The 16895-nt window shown below is 38.1% G+C and overlaps 1 protein-coding gene across 1 annotated transcript in view; it reads right to left on the minus strand.

The window, feature by feature from the left end:
* Positions 1-15906: 15906 nt before the first annotated feature.
* Positions 15907-16895, minus strand: part of IFIH1 (interferon induced with helicase C domain 1) — a gene marked incomplete at its 5' end in the record, with an annotated part of 45207 nt that continues 44218 nt past the window's right edge. Inside the window, one exon of the mRNA XM_080927931.1 lies at positions 15907-16843. Within this exon, the coding sequence (XP_080784057.1) occupies positions 16664-16843 (180 nt within the window). The 3' untranslated portion in view covers positions 15907-16663. The remainder of the gene's footprint in view (positions 16844-16895) is intronic.

Genomic DNA, 16895 nt, shown 5'->3' on the forward strand with positions numbered 1-16895 from the left:
CAGAAGCAGGTAGAGAGGACTGCTAGCCGTCATGTGGCTTTCTTGGTTTTTTTTAGTCTTGAAAGAAGTCTATACCTGAGCCCATGGGATGTTCTGCCTACATTTGCTCCCCTCTTTAGTTAAAGCTCTCAGGATATGCTCTCAGAAACACAACCTGAGGCACGCACATCTTGTTAGGTGACACCAAACCTGTCAAGTCAAGTGAAGAGTAACAATCACACAATTCTGTTAATGATCAATTAGCCTGGTGATAATTATCTCACACTTCAACCCAAGTATGGAACTGACTGTTTTTGAACGTATTATCTCTTCCATTGTTATTTTTGGTCTTTAAGTAGGTTAAGGTATAGAAAAAGAATGGTGATAAAAAAAAGTACAGGGAGATAAAGAGAAAGGGTCAGGAGGAGCTGTGGACTTACCAGCACGTGGAGAAGTTTATTTAAAAGATACATAAATCAGAGGAAGTCTGACTCTTTCCTCCCATAACTCCACACTACAGAGACAATATTCTTTTGTAAATACTGTGCATTGTGCACAGACCCTAAGATGGAGTGATGCAAATAGGGTTTGTTTGGTTATTGAACTGGAGTGGGGCATAATTCTCAGTTCTCTGCAGAAAAGTAATAGAGACATAGTGGCTCAAAACAAAAATGCTACATCTTAAACCAGGCCTCATCCAGCCCAGCCAGGATCTCAGGAGCTGGGATGTCCCTGCACAGTTGTCAAAAATGGAGTGAGTGAAATAGACTTGTTTATCCACATCGGTTTTCTCCTGCTTGGCTTCAAGCCATCTGCAAAGGGGCACGATGCTAGTTGAGGCACGTGACATAACCTAGGACAGTAGCTATAGGAGGACAGATGTGAATGGTCAGGCTCAGGTACTGGAATATGGCCTTGAATAGTTTTCTCTGTGGCTGGGGAAACTGTTCTAACAAATACACAAGACTGAAAATTTTTGGAGCAATACAAGTTTATTTCTCAGAGTTCTAGGGCCTCCTAAGTCCAAGATCAACTTACTTGGTATGCGGTGGCTCCTTGTTTCTGTAGCATCTGATGGCAGAAGGTAGAAGGGCAGAAAGTTCTACTTAGAGTCTCCCAAGCTGTTAACAGAGTGCTGAATCCCATCTGTGCAGACAGAGCTTTTATGGCTTTGTATGGTCCCATCTCTGTACACTAGGTTTTAGAACACAACATGAATTTGCAGGTAAGACATGCTTAAACTACAGGAGAGTCACACCATCTATTAAAAACTATTATTTAGTTTTTGATTGATTGTATGTATGCAACTAGAATATAAGAAAGCTAAAAGGAAAAGAAAAATGAAAGAATTTGGGGTTAAATAACCTTCAATGAGTGAATTGAAAACTTCACATTTAAGCCAAACTCTGTCTATATTTTTCTTTTGAAAAGTGTCTAAAACTGCAGCATCCATTGCCATGGCCACTGGCCACACAGGCTTGCTGATCACTTGCAGAAGAGCCTGCATAACATATGCATTGGCTTTTGAAAGCTTGAAAACATAAAATAAGACACATTATCTTAATCATTTTCATCTTGAAAGTATATCTAGAGAGTTAAATAAACAAGATTCTAAATTTTGTCTATTTCACTTTAAAATGTGGCTATTAGATAATTATCAACTTGGTCTAGAGGTTTTCTCTACCTTCTTCTTCTTCTTCTTCTTCTTCTTCTCCTTCTCCTTCTCCTTCTCCTTCTCCTTCTCCTTCTCCTTCTCCTTCTCCTTCTCCTTCTCCTTCTCCTTCTCCTTCTCCTTCTTCTTCTTCTTCTTCTTCTTCTTCTTCTTCTTCTTCTTCTTCTTCTTCTTCTTCTTCTTCTTCTTCCTCTCCTCCTCCTCCTCCTCCACCTCCTCCTCCTCCTCCTCCTCCTCCTCCTCCTCCTCCTCCTCCTTCTTTCTTCTTTATTCTCTGGCTCCTCTTCTTTCTCCTTCCTCTTTCTTCCCATCTCCTCTCTTTCTCAGTGTAAGGGATCAAAGCCAGGATCTCATGAATGCTGAGCAAGTATCCTACCACCGAGCTATATCCTTACCCAAAATAATCTGAAAGTTTTAACACTATCATTATAGTTAACAGTTTAAGGTATTTTTAAAATATATATATTTTAAAGATACCCAGCAACATACTCTCTGGAGTATTGAAATATTAGCCTTGAACTTTTTACTTGGTTGTTGAGAGACATCAGTCAGTTTCTGCTATCATAAAAAAACATGACACATTAGATAGTCTAAGATCAAGGCACTGCTGTGAATATTTACTGCTGATGATTGTCTTTCTTACAGTTGGCCACTTTTCTGCTTTATGCTCAATGGCAGGATGCTGTAGCTCATTTTCTTTGTTGTTAAATTGTAGATGAATACAGGGAGTTGCCACCAACCACTGGCCATTCCTTCAGGGAAGCAGAGTTCTAACGGGTTGACCTCATTAACAACTAAAAAAGATTCTGACTCACATTGAGCCCTTTTCTCAAGGCAAGAGAATCATATGAACCATAAGCCAGGCATCAGTGTGCCTTGAATAGGAAACAGCTAAAGCTCATTGAACAAGATCTCGGGAGCAATGAAGTCGTGATTTCATATGCCAGCAGCACAAGGGCTCGTGGCAGCAGATGACAGCCAAACAGAGCTATGAGTCACACTGAGGGCAAAAATAAGGTAATGCAAATAAATTACTTGTATTTGTTTCTGTCGCCAACTGTGCTGCACTTTTGTATTTATTTTATATATTGCCATCGACTTCGTGCCAGCAGTATTTTTCTTAGCTAGCGATTTTATTACAGAAGCATCCAGAACCACTCTTTCCTTCCATTCCCACTGCCAATGACCAAGTCCAGATTTCTGTTACCTCAGCCAGGATGATTGCTTCCAACTCCTTTCTTAATCTTTTTCTTTCCAAGTCTACCCTCCCCCCCCAGCCCCTTGCTTCAATCTATGATGTAGCCCGTAAACCCCTTGTAGGTCATCTTTTCCAAAACATGTCATTTTCCTGCTCCAGAAGCTAGAATAACAAGAAACATGTCATTTTCTTTTCCTAAAACATGTCATTTCCTTGCTTAAGAAACTAGAATGACATCATATTGTCCAGACAGTATGGCAAGCCCAGACACAGTATGGCACTCCAGCATGGCATTCCAATAGACGTGTAAAATATGTTAGTCTTTCTTCTTCTGTCTTTCCCATTTAGAACACACTTCCTACGATAATCTACTCTTGAAACTGTACTAAATCAATGTAAATGGAACACTTAATATATATGATATTACTTAAATTGCTTACTCCTTCTAATCCAGAAGCATTTCTCAAATAATCAAGGGGACTTTTCAGTGGATTGCTGGCTTTTCTGAACTCTGACACCTGTACTCAGTGCCACGCTCTCTTACATGCCCACTTTCTCTCTGATATTTTCACACTTCTCATTAGTGAACTCTTAATCAACTTGCCAACTTCTCAAGGTCAGAGACACTGGCTCCTACCTCAAGCCAGAAAAGAAAATTCAAATTTATTAACTACTTCCTCTGAGCCACTCACTGTACAGTGTGTTTAGCATTTGTTATTCAGAATTCCCTGTATCTCTTTTTTATGTGCGTGACATCTGCATCATTCCCATATTGTCCTGCCTTGACAGCCCTGACAACCAAAGTCAAATGCAACCAGCTCAAGTGTTCAGAAGCAGATTGAGTGGTATTTGAGACAACGGTGGGATTTCCACAAATCGGCTCTTCTACTTGGGCTGCATCGTCCTTGTCTTGTTTCTAAAACACCTTCCCCACAATTTTTTGTCAACAACCCCCTCTTTCTAGCTACTTCTAAATGGTCCTATTTTATGCAAGACATTTTAGCTATCATTAAAAAAAATCATTCTGCACAAGGTTCATTTTAATAGGAAAGTACACCCATGAAAGAGTTCTTTAAAACAGAGACTTGGCCTTTGCTCTGGGATGCTTTCTTCGTGTTGTAAGTGCTTCATTTTCTGGGCCACACACACTTTCTCATTTGATCCTTTCATTAATTTACTCCTCAGCAGCTAGCAATAAACATTTACTGGGTGTTTGCTTTGCGCCAGGGCTGCCCTGGGTGTGCCGTCTGTTATCCGATTACGCTTGAACCATAAACACTATTACTTCTCTTCACGTTTTACAGACTTGAGAGGGGAAAAGTAAGTAATTGTATCAGAAAACGTGAAGAATAATTGAAAGTGTCCTAATTAAAAGCAGAGGCAGTTCGATCCCAGAGTCAAACACTGGATGTTGCTGTCCTGAAGGGAGTTGAGACCCATGAAGTCAAAGACCTACTGTGCGTATGGAATTTCCTTTGCTGGGGATCCTGGCCCTCTCCACAAGAACAGGACTTTGGGTTCCTCCCTGAAAGTCTATTCCTGGTCACCACAGCAATGCATTGGAGGGTCTCTCCTTTCTGAATCCTTGATTTTTCTTTTCCTTGATTGTACTTTGGTATCAACACATCTCCCATCAAAATACCTTTCATTTCCTTTACGCTGATCCACACTGGTAAACTAGCCTGATATCGTCCAACTGTTCTCTGTCTGTGTCTGCATTGACCCCGCTCACTACTTCATCAGAGTAGCTACAGAGAAAATCAATTCCTTCCACTCCCCTGATGAAAATCCCCAGTGGCGTCTGATTACTTTTAACTTAAATGCAACTCTAGACAGTAGTCACCAGGGTCTCCTGTGGCTTTCTCTCCACTCCAGCTCCATAGCTGCAGCCATTTTTATTAGATGTCCTGATTAACCACTCTGCTCTGTTCACCTAGTTCTTTGACTAGAAAACATTTTCTCCTTCACTTGGGACTCAGCACATGTTGTTTATTTTACCTGGGATACCCCTATGCTGCCTTTTAAGGTAGTCATCTGGCTTCGCAGAGCACCATGAAAATGTCACCCCCATTTAGTTCCTTTCTGAAGATTCCCTTCTTTCAAAATATATTGTTTTTTTGCATAACATCTGAATTATATGGCTAGTAAATGCAGTGGAGACTGGATATATGTGATAGATTGATACATAGTGAACTGATGAATGGGTGAAAAGAACAGATGTATTGATAACAGAAAGCAAAATATGGGTGCTGGTGAGATGGCTCAGCGGTTAAGAGCACTGACTGCTCTTCCAGAGGTCCTGAGTTCAAATCCCGGCAACCATATTGTGGCTCACAACCATCTGTAATGGGATCAGATGCCCTCTTCTGGTGTGTCTGAGGACACCTACAGTGTATTCATATAAATAAATATTTTTTTAAAAAAGAAAGGAAAATATATAAAATAACTAGTAAGCAGGTTTAAGGTAATATGTAAAGAATGCTCTCCAGCATGTAGAGGTTAAGAACATGATGTTTGAGGAAAGCTAGTGTGAAGGCGGGGAAATTAGCATGGGTTTTACCAAAGTTGGCTTCATAGAGCAGTGAAAAATTCACTGTGCTATGTTGTATATTTAGAAGAAACTACTGTATGAAATTTAACTTGGAAGAGACAGAGAGTTACACTGGACAATAATGATAACAGCCAGGCATCAGAGCACAGAAGTGTCATGTTCATATACCAATTTGATATAGACATTAGTAATAAATTTCAAGTGTAGTAGAGCTAAGCATGGTAGCTCTGGCTTGAACTGTAGAGACTTAGTAGGCTTAGCAATGAGAAATTAAGACAGTCTATGCTACAGGGTGAATTTAAGGAGAGCCTGAGAAACTTAATGAAATTCTATATCAAAATAAAAATACAGGACTTTGGGGGATATAGATCATAGGTTGCATATATCATATTGCCTAGGTTCAAACCCCAATATTGCATAAAAGAAAAAAAAATTGTAGTAGAAGCTACCCTTTTTCAATACCACTGATATCTCTCCAAACATTTAAAACATATTTCTTATGAGAGGGCACAGGAAGTGGAGGACATAGTTTTGTGTCTAGCAGTAGTCTAGCAAATATTTGCAGATGTGATTGTCATTTTTGAAGATAGAAAAAAAGTCATTTTTTCAGCTAAACCTAGACAACTGAGTAGTGATAAACTGCTATTGATATTTAACACCAAAGATAACATCTCTAATGATCCACATTCTTATCTGTATGTTGCTTCCAATATGTCTATATCAGCTATCCATCTTTTCATGTAACTAACTCTATCTGCCCTCATATCTATCATCTATGGCTCAGTGGTTAGAGCACTGACTGCTCTTCCAGAGGTCCTGAGTTCAAATCTCAGCCACCACATGGTGGCTCACAACCATCTGTCATGCTATCTTATTTCCTCTATTTTTTCTTAAAAGTCTTTGAAATTATCTTCATCAAATGGCCTGGTAATATTTTTTATTTCCCTGACCCCTTCTGCCAGGCTTCTTCACAGAGATTCCACATGCAATCCTTTGCCTCTCTCCACTCATTATCTCGAGCTTTATAGATGATCAAACTATAAGTGGCTTTTATGACTTAGAAGTGGGACTCGGGAAACAGTAAATGGCTCTTTTTGGGAAAAGAGATTCAAAGGAATCTTCTTTTTGTGTGTAAAAAAGTAAATATTTTAGTTAGTTTTTAATTAACTTGGTTGTTGCTAATGAGTTCTTATAAATGTAATCACATGCTGGGAGAGACTCAGCATCATATGAATCAGATAGGATCAAACTGATCAGTAATAAATCCCCTGCCCTGCTGTGGGGGTGGGGTGGGGGTGGAGATTTTGTTTGTTCTTAATGGTTTTGATTTTCGTTTCCATTTTTATTTTTCTTTGATAGACATCCTTGGCTGATGTTCAATATGATCTTCCTGCCTGTGACTGCAGGGACAAGCTACCATGTCCAGCTTCTGAAAACATTCTGAGTGCACAAATATTATATAAATCAGCCTAGTGCCCCATATGTGTTCACTGAAGAGTTGTTTCTCTTTAGAGTTCTCCTTGGTAGTCTGAGTTTCTGAGGAGCCATTAATGAATTCATCAAAGAGAATTTAAAATCGTTACTGATTTCCTTAGGCCTCCACTTCCACCTTCCAGTCTTCTTAGATTTTCGTTTTGTTTTGTTTTTTACTAATTTTATTGGATATATTTGATTTACATTTCTAATGCTAATCCATTTTCCATATTTCTCTCCATATGGCACCCTCCCTTACACTGCTTCTATTAGGGTGTTCACAGACTCACTCACCCCCTACCTTCTCCCTGCATTGACATTCTCCTACACTGGGGCATCAAGCCTGGCCAGGACCAAGGGCTTCTCCTCCCATTCATGTCCAACAAGGCCATCCTTTGCTACATGTGAAGGTGGAGCCATGGGTCCATCCATGTGTACTCTTTGTAAAGTGGTTTAATCTCTGGGATCTCTGGTTGGTTGGTATTGTTGTTTTTATAAGGTTGTAAACCCCTTCAACTTTTTCAATTGTTTCTCTAACTCCTCCATTAAGAACTCCTTTCTCAGTTCTATGGTTGGTTGCGAGCATCTGCCTCTGTATTTGTTATTCTCTGGCAGAGCCTCTCAGGAGACAGCTATATAAGGCTCCTGTCAGCTTGTACTTCTTGGCATCAGCGATTATGTCTGGATTTGGTGGCTGTATATGGGCTGAATCCCCAGGTGGGGCATTCAGTCTCTGGATGGCCTTTCATTCAGACTCTGCTCCAAACTTTGTCTCCATATTTCCTCCTGAGAATATTTTTGTTCCCCCTTCTAAGAAGGAATGAAGCATCCACACTTTGGTCATCCTTCTTGAGCTTCATGTGTTCTGTGGACTTTATCTTTATTCCTAGTGTTTGGGCTAATATCTACTTATTAGTGAATGCATATCATGGGTGCTTTTTGTGATTGGGTTACATCACTCAGGATGATATTTTCTAGATCCATACATTTGCCTAAGAATTTTATGAAGTCATTGTTTCAAGAGCTGAGTACTACTCTATTGTGTAAATGTACCACATTTTCTGTATCCATTCCTCTGCTGAAGGACATCTATGTTCTTTCCAGAATCTGGCTATTATAAATAAGGGTTGTATAAACATGGTGGAGCATGTGTCCTTGTTGTATGTTAGAGCATCTTTTGGGTATATGCCCAGGAGTGGTATAACTGGGTCTTCAGCTAGTACTACATCCCATTTTCTGAGGAACAGCCAGACTGGTTTCCAGACTGGCTGTACCATCTTGCAATCCTACCAACAATGGAGGAATGTTTCTCTTTCTCCAAATCCTTGCCAGCATCTGCTGTTACCTGGGTTTTTGATTTTAGCCATTCTGAATGGAGTGAGGTGGAATCTCAGGGTTGCTTTGATTTGCATTTCCCTGATGACTAAGGATGTTGAAAATTTCTTTAGGTGCTTCTCAGTCATTCGATATTCCTCAGTTGAAGATTTTTTGTTTATCTTTGTCCCCCATTTTTAATAGGGTTTTTTTTTTTTGATTCTCTGGAGTCTAACTTTGTTAAGTTCTTTGTATATATTGGATATTATCCCTCAATCAGATGTAGGACTGGCAAAATTCTCTTAATATTCTGTTAGTCTGAAGTTTCTTACTTTTTTTTTCTTTTTTTCTTTTTCTTTTTTTTTTTTTTTTTTTTTTTGGTTGGGTCTTTCTGTGGTATAGGTATAAGCATAATTGTGGCTCAGAGAAGGGATTGGCTAGTGTTTCCTTTTTCTATTTTGTGGAATAGTTTGGAGAGTATTGACATTAGGTCTTTTTTAAAGGTCCTATAGAATTCTACACTAAACCAATCATATCCTGTTTTTTGTTTCGATTTTTGTTTTGCTTTATTTTGGTTTTTTTTGTTGTTGTTTTTTTTTTATTTTGGGTGGTTGGGAGGCTTTGGATGACTTCTTCTATTTCTTTAGGGGTAATAGGGCTGGCTGTTTATATGGTTTATATGATTCTGATTTAAATTCAGTACCTAGTATCTGTATAGAAAATGGTCCATTTCATTTAGATTTTTCAGTTTTGTTGAAGGATCTGATGATTTTTTGAATTTCTTCAGTTGCTGTGGTTATATCTACCTTTTATTTCTGGTTTTGTTAATTTAAATACTGTATCTGTACCCTCTAGTTATTTTGGCTAAGGATGTATCTATCTTGAATTTTTCAGAGAACCAGCTCCTGGTTTTGTTCATTCTTTATATAGTTTTGTTGTTTGTTTGTCTGATTTACTTGGTTGATTTCAGCTCTGAGCTTGATTATTTCCTGCCAACTACTCCTCTTATCTATATTTGGTGTGGAGTTTTCAAGTGTACTGTCAAACTGTTAGTGTATGCTGTCTCAAGTTTCTTTTGGGGGGCACTCAGAGCTATAAGTCTTCCTCTTAGCACTGCTTTTATTGTATCCCATAAGTTTGAATATGTTGTGCCTTCATTTTCATTAAATTCTAAGAAGTCTATAACTTCTTCTGTGACTAAGTTATCAATGAGTAGAGTATTGTTCAGCTTCCATGTGTCTGTGGGCTGTTTGTTGTTTTTGATGTTACTGAAGACCAGCCTTAGTCCATGGTGATCTGACAGGATACATGGAATTATTTCAATCTTCTTGTATTTGTTGAGGCCTGTTTTGTGATCAATTAGATACTCGGTTTTGGAGAATTTACACTGAGGTGCTGAGAAAAGGGTATATTCGTTTGTTTTATGATAAAATATTCTATTGATGTCTGTTAAATCCATTTGGTTCATAACTTCTGTTAGTTTTACTTTGTCTCTGTTTAGTTTCTTTTTCCATGATCTGTCCACTAATGGGGGGGGGTGTTGAAGTCTCCCTCTATTATTGTGTGTGGTGCAATATGTGCTTTGAGCTTTAGTAAAGTGCCTTTTACTAATGTGTATGCCCTTGGATGAATATGAAGTGTCCTTCCTTATCATTTTTTATAACTTTTGGTTGAAAATCAATTTTATTTGTTATTAGAATGGCTACTCCAGATGTTCCTTGGGACCCTTGCTTGGAAAAGTTTTTCCCAGCCTTTTACTCTGAGGTAGTGTCTGTCTTTGTCTCTGAGAAAGTTTCCTGTATGCAGCAAAAAGCTAGATCCTGTTTACATATCCAGTTTGATTGTCCAAGTCTTTTTATTGTTGATCTGAGTCCATTGATATGAAGAGATATTAAGGAATAGTGTTTGTTGTTTCTTGTTATTTTTGTTATAGTGGTAGAATTATGTTTGTGTGGCTATCTTCTTTTGGGTTTGTTGCAAAGATTACTTCCTTGCTGTTCCTAGGGTGTAGCTTCCCTAGTGTTGGAGTTTTCTATCTATTATTCTTTAAAGGGCTGGATTTGTCAAAATATATTATGCGAATTTTTTTGTCATGGAATATCTTGGTTTCTCAATCTATGGTAATTTAGAATGTTGCTTGAGATGGCATTTGTGTTCCTTAGAGTCTGTATGACATCTGCCCAGGATCTTCTAGCTTTCATGGTCTCTGTTGAAAAGTCTGGTGTACTTCTCATCAGTCTGCCTTTATATGTTACTTGATCTTTTCCCCTTACTGCTTTTAATATTCTTTGTTTTATGCATTTGGTGAATTGACTATTATGTGATGGGAAGAGTTTCTTTTCTGGCCCACTCTATTTGGAGTTCAGTAAGCTTCTTTTAAGTTCATGGGCATCTCTTTCTTTAGGTTAGGGAAGTTTTCTTCAATAATTTTATTAAAGATATTTACTGACCCAGAAAATTGGGAATCTTCACTCTCTTCTGTACCTATTATTCTCAGGTTTGATCTTCTCAGTGTGTCCTTGATTTCCTGGATGTTTTGGGCTGGAGCTTTTTGCATTTTCTTTGACAGTTGTGTCAATGTTTTTTATGGTATCTTCTGCCCCTTAGATTCTCTGTTTTATCTCTTGTATTCTGTTGGTGATGCTTATATCTATGACTCCTAATCTCTTTCCTAGGTTTTCTATCTCCAGGTTTGTCTCCCTTTGTGATTTCTTTATTGTTTCTATTTCGATTTTAAGTCCCGGATGGTTTTGTTCAATTCCTTCACCTGTTTGCTCATGGTTTTATGGTTTTTTATGTGTTTCCTTTTTAAGGTCTTCTACCTGTTTATCTGTGTTCTCCTGTATTTCTTTATAGGATTTATTTATGTCCTTCTTATAGTTCTCTATCATTGTGAGTTGTGATTTTAAATTGGAATCTTGATTTTCTGGTGTGTTGGGGTATCCAGGACTTGCTGTGGTGGGGGAACTGCGTTCTGATGATGCTATGTTGCCTTGGTTTCTGTTGCTTAGGTTCACGTACTTGCCTCTTGCCATCTGCTTATTTCTGGTGTTAGCTGTTCTTGCTGATTCTGACAGTGGCTTGACCCTCCTGTAAGCCTGTGTGTAAGTACTACTGAGGGACCAGTTTTCTCTCACCAGGGTCTGGGTAGAGATAGCTGTGGACAGGGTCAGCACAGGACATAGACAGAAAATGGAAGGAACTCTTTCCAGATTGCTCCTTGGTTTCTGTGTCCTGAGGGCTCTGCGTGGGTTACTCTTAGGCCAGGAATTTGAGCAGAGGTTGTGGTCTCACCTGTGCTCTCAGATGTGTGAGCACTTGTGTGAGTCCAGCTCCCTCCCAGGAGGGTCTCGGTACTAGCACCTGGTCAGCTCTAGGTGTAGATGGAAACCAGCCATCTTCCAGTATTTGTAGAGTCTGGTAATGGATGACAGCAGAATTAATCCTAACTTCTGCTGCATTTCTATCTTAAGGTTTATCTTTCATTCATTTCCACATTTGCATTTTTGCTTCCTAAAAGCACTGGAAATTGCCTTCATTTTCTAGCCTTCCTTTCCCTCTTCACTTGTGCATTCATCCTCTTCCATCTCCCAAGACACTTCTTTCCTTCTGTGCTTTAAATATTTTGCCGCTTCCTGACTCATTTCTCAGTCTGAAAATGACTTACGTTTGAGACCCATTACTAAAACTTTCCATCTTTCTCTTCCTCTTTGATATAAAGCTCTTCAAAGGAGATTACTCTTGAGGCATTCTTTAAAAATGAGGGGTGTGGCCAAAACAGAGGCCCAGAGGGTTTTCTTCCCCTTTTGGTTCCTTTCAGAGAATCATGACCTCTGTTCTATCAGAAGTCCACATCATCATTAGTCTTTTTTTCCTCCCTTAACTACTTATAGAAGAGTTGAATCTCATTAATAGATGGCTTAGTGTATAGGTAAGTAAAGTCTAGAAATATTCCTCCATCAAACATTTTTATTCACCTATTATAGACTCTGACAAATCTACTATCTATCATGTCTTTAAGCATCATTTAACCTTCCAATGCTTCTATCTCGATTGTGTTGAGAATAGCCTTTTGCTTTTCCAAGGCATAAAGACAATTAATATCCAATTAGCTTTTTGTTGCTTCCTACGGTTAACTGATTCCTACAGCTAGTTAATGACATTGATTCCTGACATTTCGACCCTTAAACATGCTAACAACTTTGAGTACATTTGGGGAATCTCTTCCATACCCCACAACCTAAAGTGTTTCTCTTTCCTCCATCTCTCTTTTAGCGTTCTTACTGCATGATTAATCTTGTCTGCATTGATTCGTAAATACTGAAAACCATTAAGAAAATGTCCTTACTTATTCTTTATTCTTGGTGTTAAAAAATGCAATACTCTAGGTAGAAATCCTTACTTTTATCTGATTCATTAAGTATATTTGTTCAGTTCGCTGGACACAAGAATTGCATGTGTGTTTGTGTTTGTGTGTGTGTGTTTGTGTGTTCTGAAATATATAAACACAATCTGTTCAGTCTGCATAATGTTGCTCGTATGGGTGTATCTTCAAGACTGACCATTTTGTACTGGATTCTTGGTCCCAGTTCAGAGTCTGAAACTAGTTCTGGAAGCTGCAGTGGATTCAAGTAGTGGGAAGGATCAGTCAGACTCACCTGACTAGGAGAAGGATTCATAGTTCACATTTTGTCTCTTTGGATCTGAGAAAAAGTTTAAAGACTTAGAAACAAACAGAAAACAACTGTAATTTGTCCTATACAAAAGTTACTACTGATAATGCAGATTCTCTTTCTTATGTAGTCCCTGACTCAATCAGTGGTACAGAACTACTATCAGTTATTGAGGTGAAGACAGATCATAATTAAAATCATTCTTTGATATATCTGGTTAAGTATGAAATCCATTGAACAAATACAATGATACTTATGTGTACATTGATATTTGTGGTTTGGCCACAGAGGCTAAGTCCTCTTCTTAGCCACCCTGAAAGGCATGTTAACAAGCATGCTTCTTATTACTTCTTCTTGGGATGGCCCTTTATGATAAGTGTTGATTTGAGAGACTTCAATTCTGCATGTATTTAAAGACTAAATGCAGATCTATAACTATGCGTTTTCCACATTCTTTGACTTGTCCTGAGACTCTTTCCACTGTGCACTGTGTTTATTTCTTGTGCATGTGAACTGCTAGCATTGCTCAGGTCAGTGCCTATGTTATATAACACCTCTCCAATACAGTCATTATGTCCTTTGGGCTCAAAGAATTTAAGTGGTTTTGTCTCAAAGTTCCCAAACTAGTAATGATCCACATCCGAGTTTATCTTATTACACACTCTATGCACAAAACCAAAGACATTCTAGCAAGACTACATAAGGCAAAAAAAAAATCCACAAACTTCTAAAGTTTCAAATTGACATCATAAATCTTACAATTCTTAGAACAGCATCAAATCTGTGTCTTGTTTTGTGCTTCTTGCTCTGACTCACATTCTTGTTTAGAGATTTCATGAGTATTTTATGCTGAGGGAGAATGAGTAATCCTTTCCTTACGAGCTTTCTCCATTTCTCTTCTGGAAATGTAAATGCAGCGGAATTCTGGGAAGTGACATCTGGATTTTGTTTTTAATGAGTCATAAACAATATCTGCTGAAGAAGGGCCAAAGAATGGCTTTGTATTTGAGTAAAGATCAGAGTAACAGCAAATACTATAGCAATAAAGCAGGAGTTTTAGGTAAGATACAGGATGTCACTGGTATCCAGGAAGTGATTTAAGTTGGACAACGTAGGAATCTACTTTTTGCTCTATCTTCTCCTAAGTGTGTGTTTGAGACTCACACATCTTAAAAGCTACAATGGCAAGAGGGAGTCTGACTTTTCCTTGGCTTTTTCAGCTGAATTGTAAACATCTGCACTGTCTTTTTCCAAGGCAGTACTTTCTGCTCTAGCTGATACTGAATTGCAGAGAAAAAAATACCCACTTCTCTTCTAGAACATTCCACTTTGAACACAAATTTGTGACATGTATTAATGGCTTTTGTTCATGGGCTATGGTTAGAGAAAAGGTACAGGCATGAAGCAAAAACACAAACCATGCAAATGTTAGGGCATCGAGAAAAACCTTATCTAACTAAAGATGAGTCAGAAGAACACAGCTGTGTGATATGAAGTTGGTGAAAGCCAATCAAACAACAAAGAACTAAGATATGGGCACTCTTAATCCCAGACTCATGACTTTGTGTCATGGGTATATTCTGTTAATCAGTGTTAAGATATTAAGGATATTACAGTGTTCAGTAATTTATCAAGATGCAACAATGGCATTTGTTTTTAAAAAGAAATTTTTCTACTGAAGTTTAAGTTTTCATATATTATCACATATTAAATTAGTATCTGAAATAAACATCTTTAATTTTAAAGTAGAAATAACGCTTATTGAAATAAAGAAAAAATATTGACAAAACAAAACAAAAACACCATTACATTTGCTTATACCTCAAAAACAGGATATGTTTGCTACAATGGTCTTTTTGATTATCTTAGATATTTGGTTTCCTGAGTAGTTTCCAAAATTCTTTAGAATGAAGCAATACTTTAAATGGAGTTAGATGGAATTCTTAAGGTATTTTATAGAAATCAACTCTTCTTTTGCCTGTTTATATTCCTAAGAGTTCTGGCTGATGTCTTCATTTTGGCTCAGTTCTCATCAATAGAAGATTTAAGATATCTTAATATGGAATTAAATACACAGAGCAAAAATACAAAATTATTTCTTCATTCCATTCTTCATAAGAGGTGATTAGGTCGTACTCCGGGATGGTACTGTGTTTGCAGAAGAGAAGACAGAAGAAGCCCAAACCTGCTTGGTGCTGCATTTCAGTAACTTTACTTCCTTTATCAAGGTTCCTGTTTGTCAAAGTGATAATCAATAGATGTTCATTATAACAGCAAAAACAAACAGATGACAAGTCATTATAAAGTGACCTCCAATATTCCTTCTCACATCGTGTCAGTTCATGCATGATATCCTGAATATCTCCTTGCTTTGAGTGTGGGCATGGCCTACTGTCCACATGGGATAGATATGTCCAGACATTATTATTCCAGAGATTAAGTATCAAGTTTGCCTATCAATAAAATGCCTTATCCAAAGCATGATGCATTGTGTCCCTTTTACTATAGTTAAGTCACTCGAGAAACCTTAGTAGCTTTGGTAGTTTCTATTGCTGGCCCTGAAGAAACACATGGGATGTGTTGTGGGGGCTTCCTGAGGAGGACACAGAATAAAGCATTCCTAGGATGTGAGAGCGATTCCTGGTGGAAATGTAGCAAAAAAAAAAAAAAAAAAAAAAAAAAAAAAAAAAAAAAAAAACAGAGATTCTAGCCAGACAGCTGCAAGGAAATGGATTGTCATTGAGCTTGAATCCCTCCTTTAAGGCCTCTGGATCAGAACGGTATGGCTGAAACTTTGATTTCAGCTTTGTGAGAAAACTACATCTAGATGTTTAGTATACAAAACAGCTGCTGTGATGAGTAGGTGTATTAAAAACCACAAAATGTTTCAACAAAAGCATAGCGGATAGTGTCATCAACATTTCGCCATGGGAAGGCTAGAGAAGAAGGGGAAGCTGAGGGGCTAATTTGTGAAAATTAGTGACAGAAAGGCTAGGGGGTGGTTCAGTGGTCAAAAGTACTTGTTTGATTTCCAGCACCCATGTAGTGGCTCACAATCATCCATAATTCCAACCTCAGGGGATCTGGTGCCTTCCTCTGACCTCCAGAGGCACCAGGAGTGCTTATGGCACACATACATACATGTGGGCCAAGCAAAAATACACATAAAATAAGTAAATCTGGAAAAAAAAGGACAGGACTGATATCAGTAACTTGGGTTCTCATTTATATTCCAGTGCTTTGCATAACACTCCGAAGTGCTGAGTGCTGTTGGTAGTTTCCTATTCCTGCTGTTTTAGTTACTTTTCTGTTGCTGTGTTAAAGCACCCTGACCATTCATTGTAGCTAGCAGTTTGAGGTTATAATGGATTACTGTACTGAAGTCACAGTGACAGGAGCTTGGAGTAAGTTGTCACATTGTATTGCACAGTCAAGAGCAGAGTTATGAGAGCAAATGTGGGCTCAGCTAGTTTTCTCAATTTTATACAATCCAGGACCCAAGCCTGAAGAATGAGACTACCCACAGTGCACAGGTCTTCCTAAATTAATTTAAGACAATCTCTTATGGTTATTCCCTGAGCCCAGGTGATTTTAGAACTCATCAAATTGAAAGTTTTGATTAACAATTACATTTACCAACAATGAAATATATACATTATGTGGTGTTCCTTTACATCACTAAAAGCAAAACAAAACCATCATTTACATATTCTAGAGTTAGTTCAGCAGTGTAACAAAAACATCAATCAAAATCATATTCGATGTTGAGTTGGCAACATTTTATAATAATCCTGAATCAAGAGCTAGTCTTCATCACTGTACAAGCAGTACTCTGAGCAGTCAAGGTCGGGAAATCTGATAGGCAATTCCACCCACTTCTTGTACTGTTTCTTTGATGAGTTATTTTTGAAACTGACTACAAAATTTCTTATTTTAAGACAAGGCATATCTAAACCTTTATGCACCATCATTGTTCCCCAAGCCTAGAAAACAAAAGAGAAAGAAGAAATTTATGTTCATTGGAACATTCCTTTT

This window comes from Micromys minutus (genome assembly GCF_963924665.1).
Source record: "Micromys minutus genome assembly, chromosome: 13".
Classification (NCBI taxonomy): Eukaryota; Metazoa; Chordata; class Mammalia; order Rodentia; family Muridae; genus Micromys; species Micromys minutus.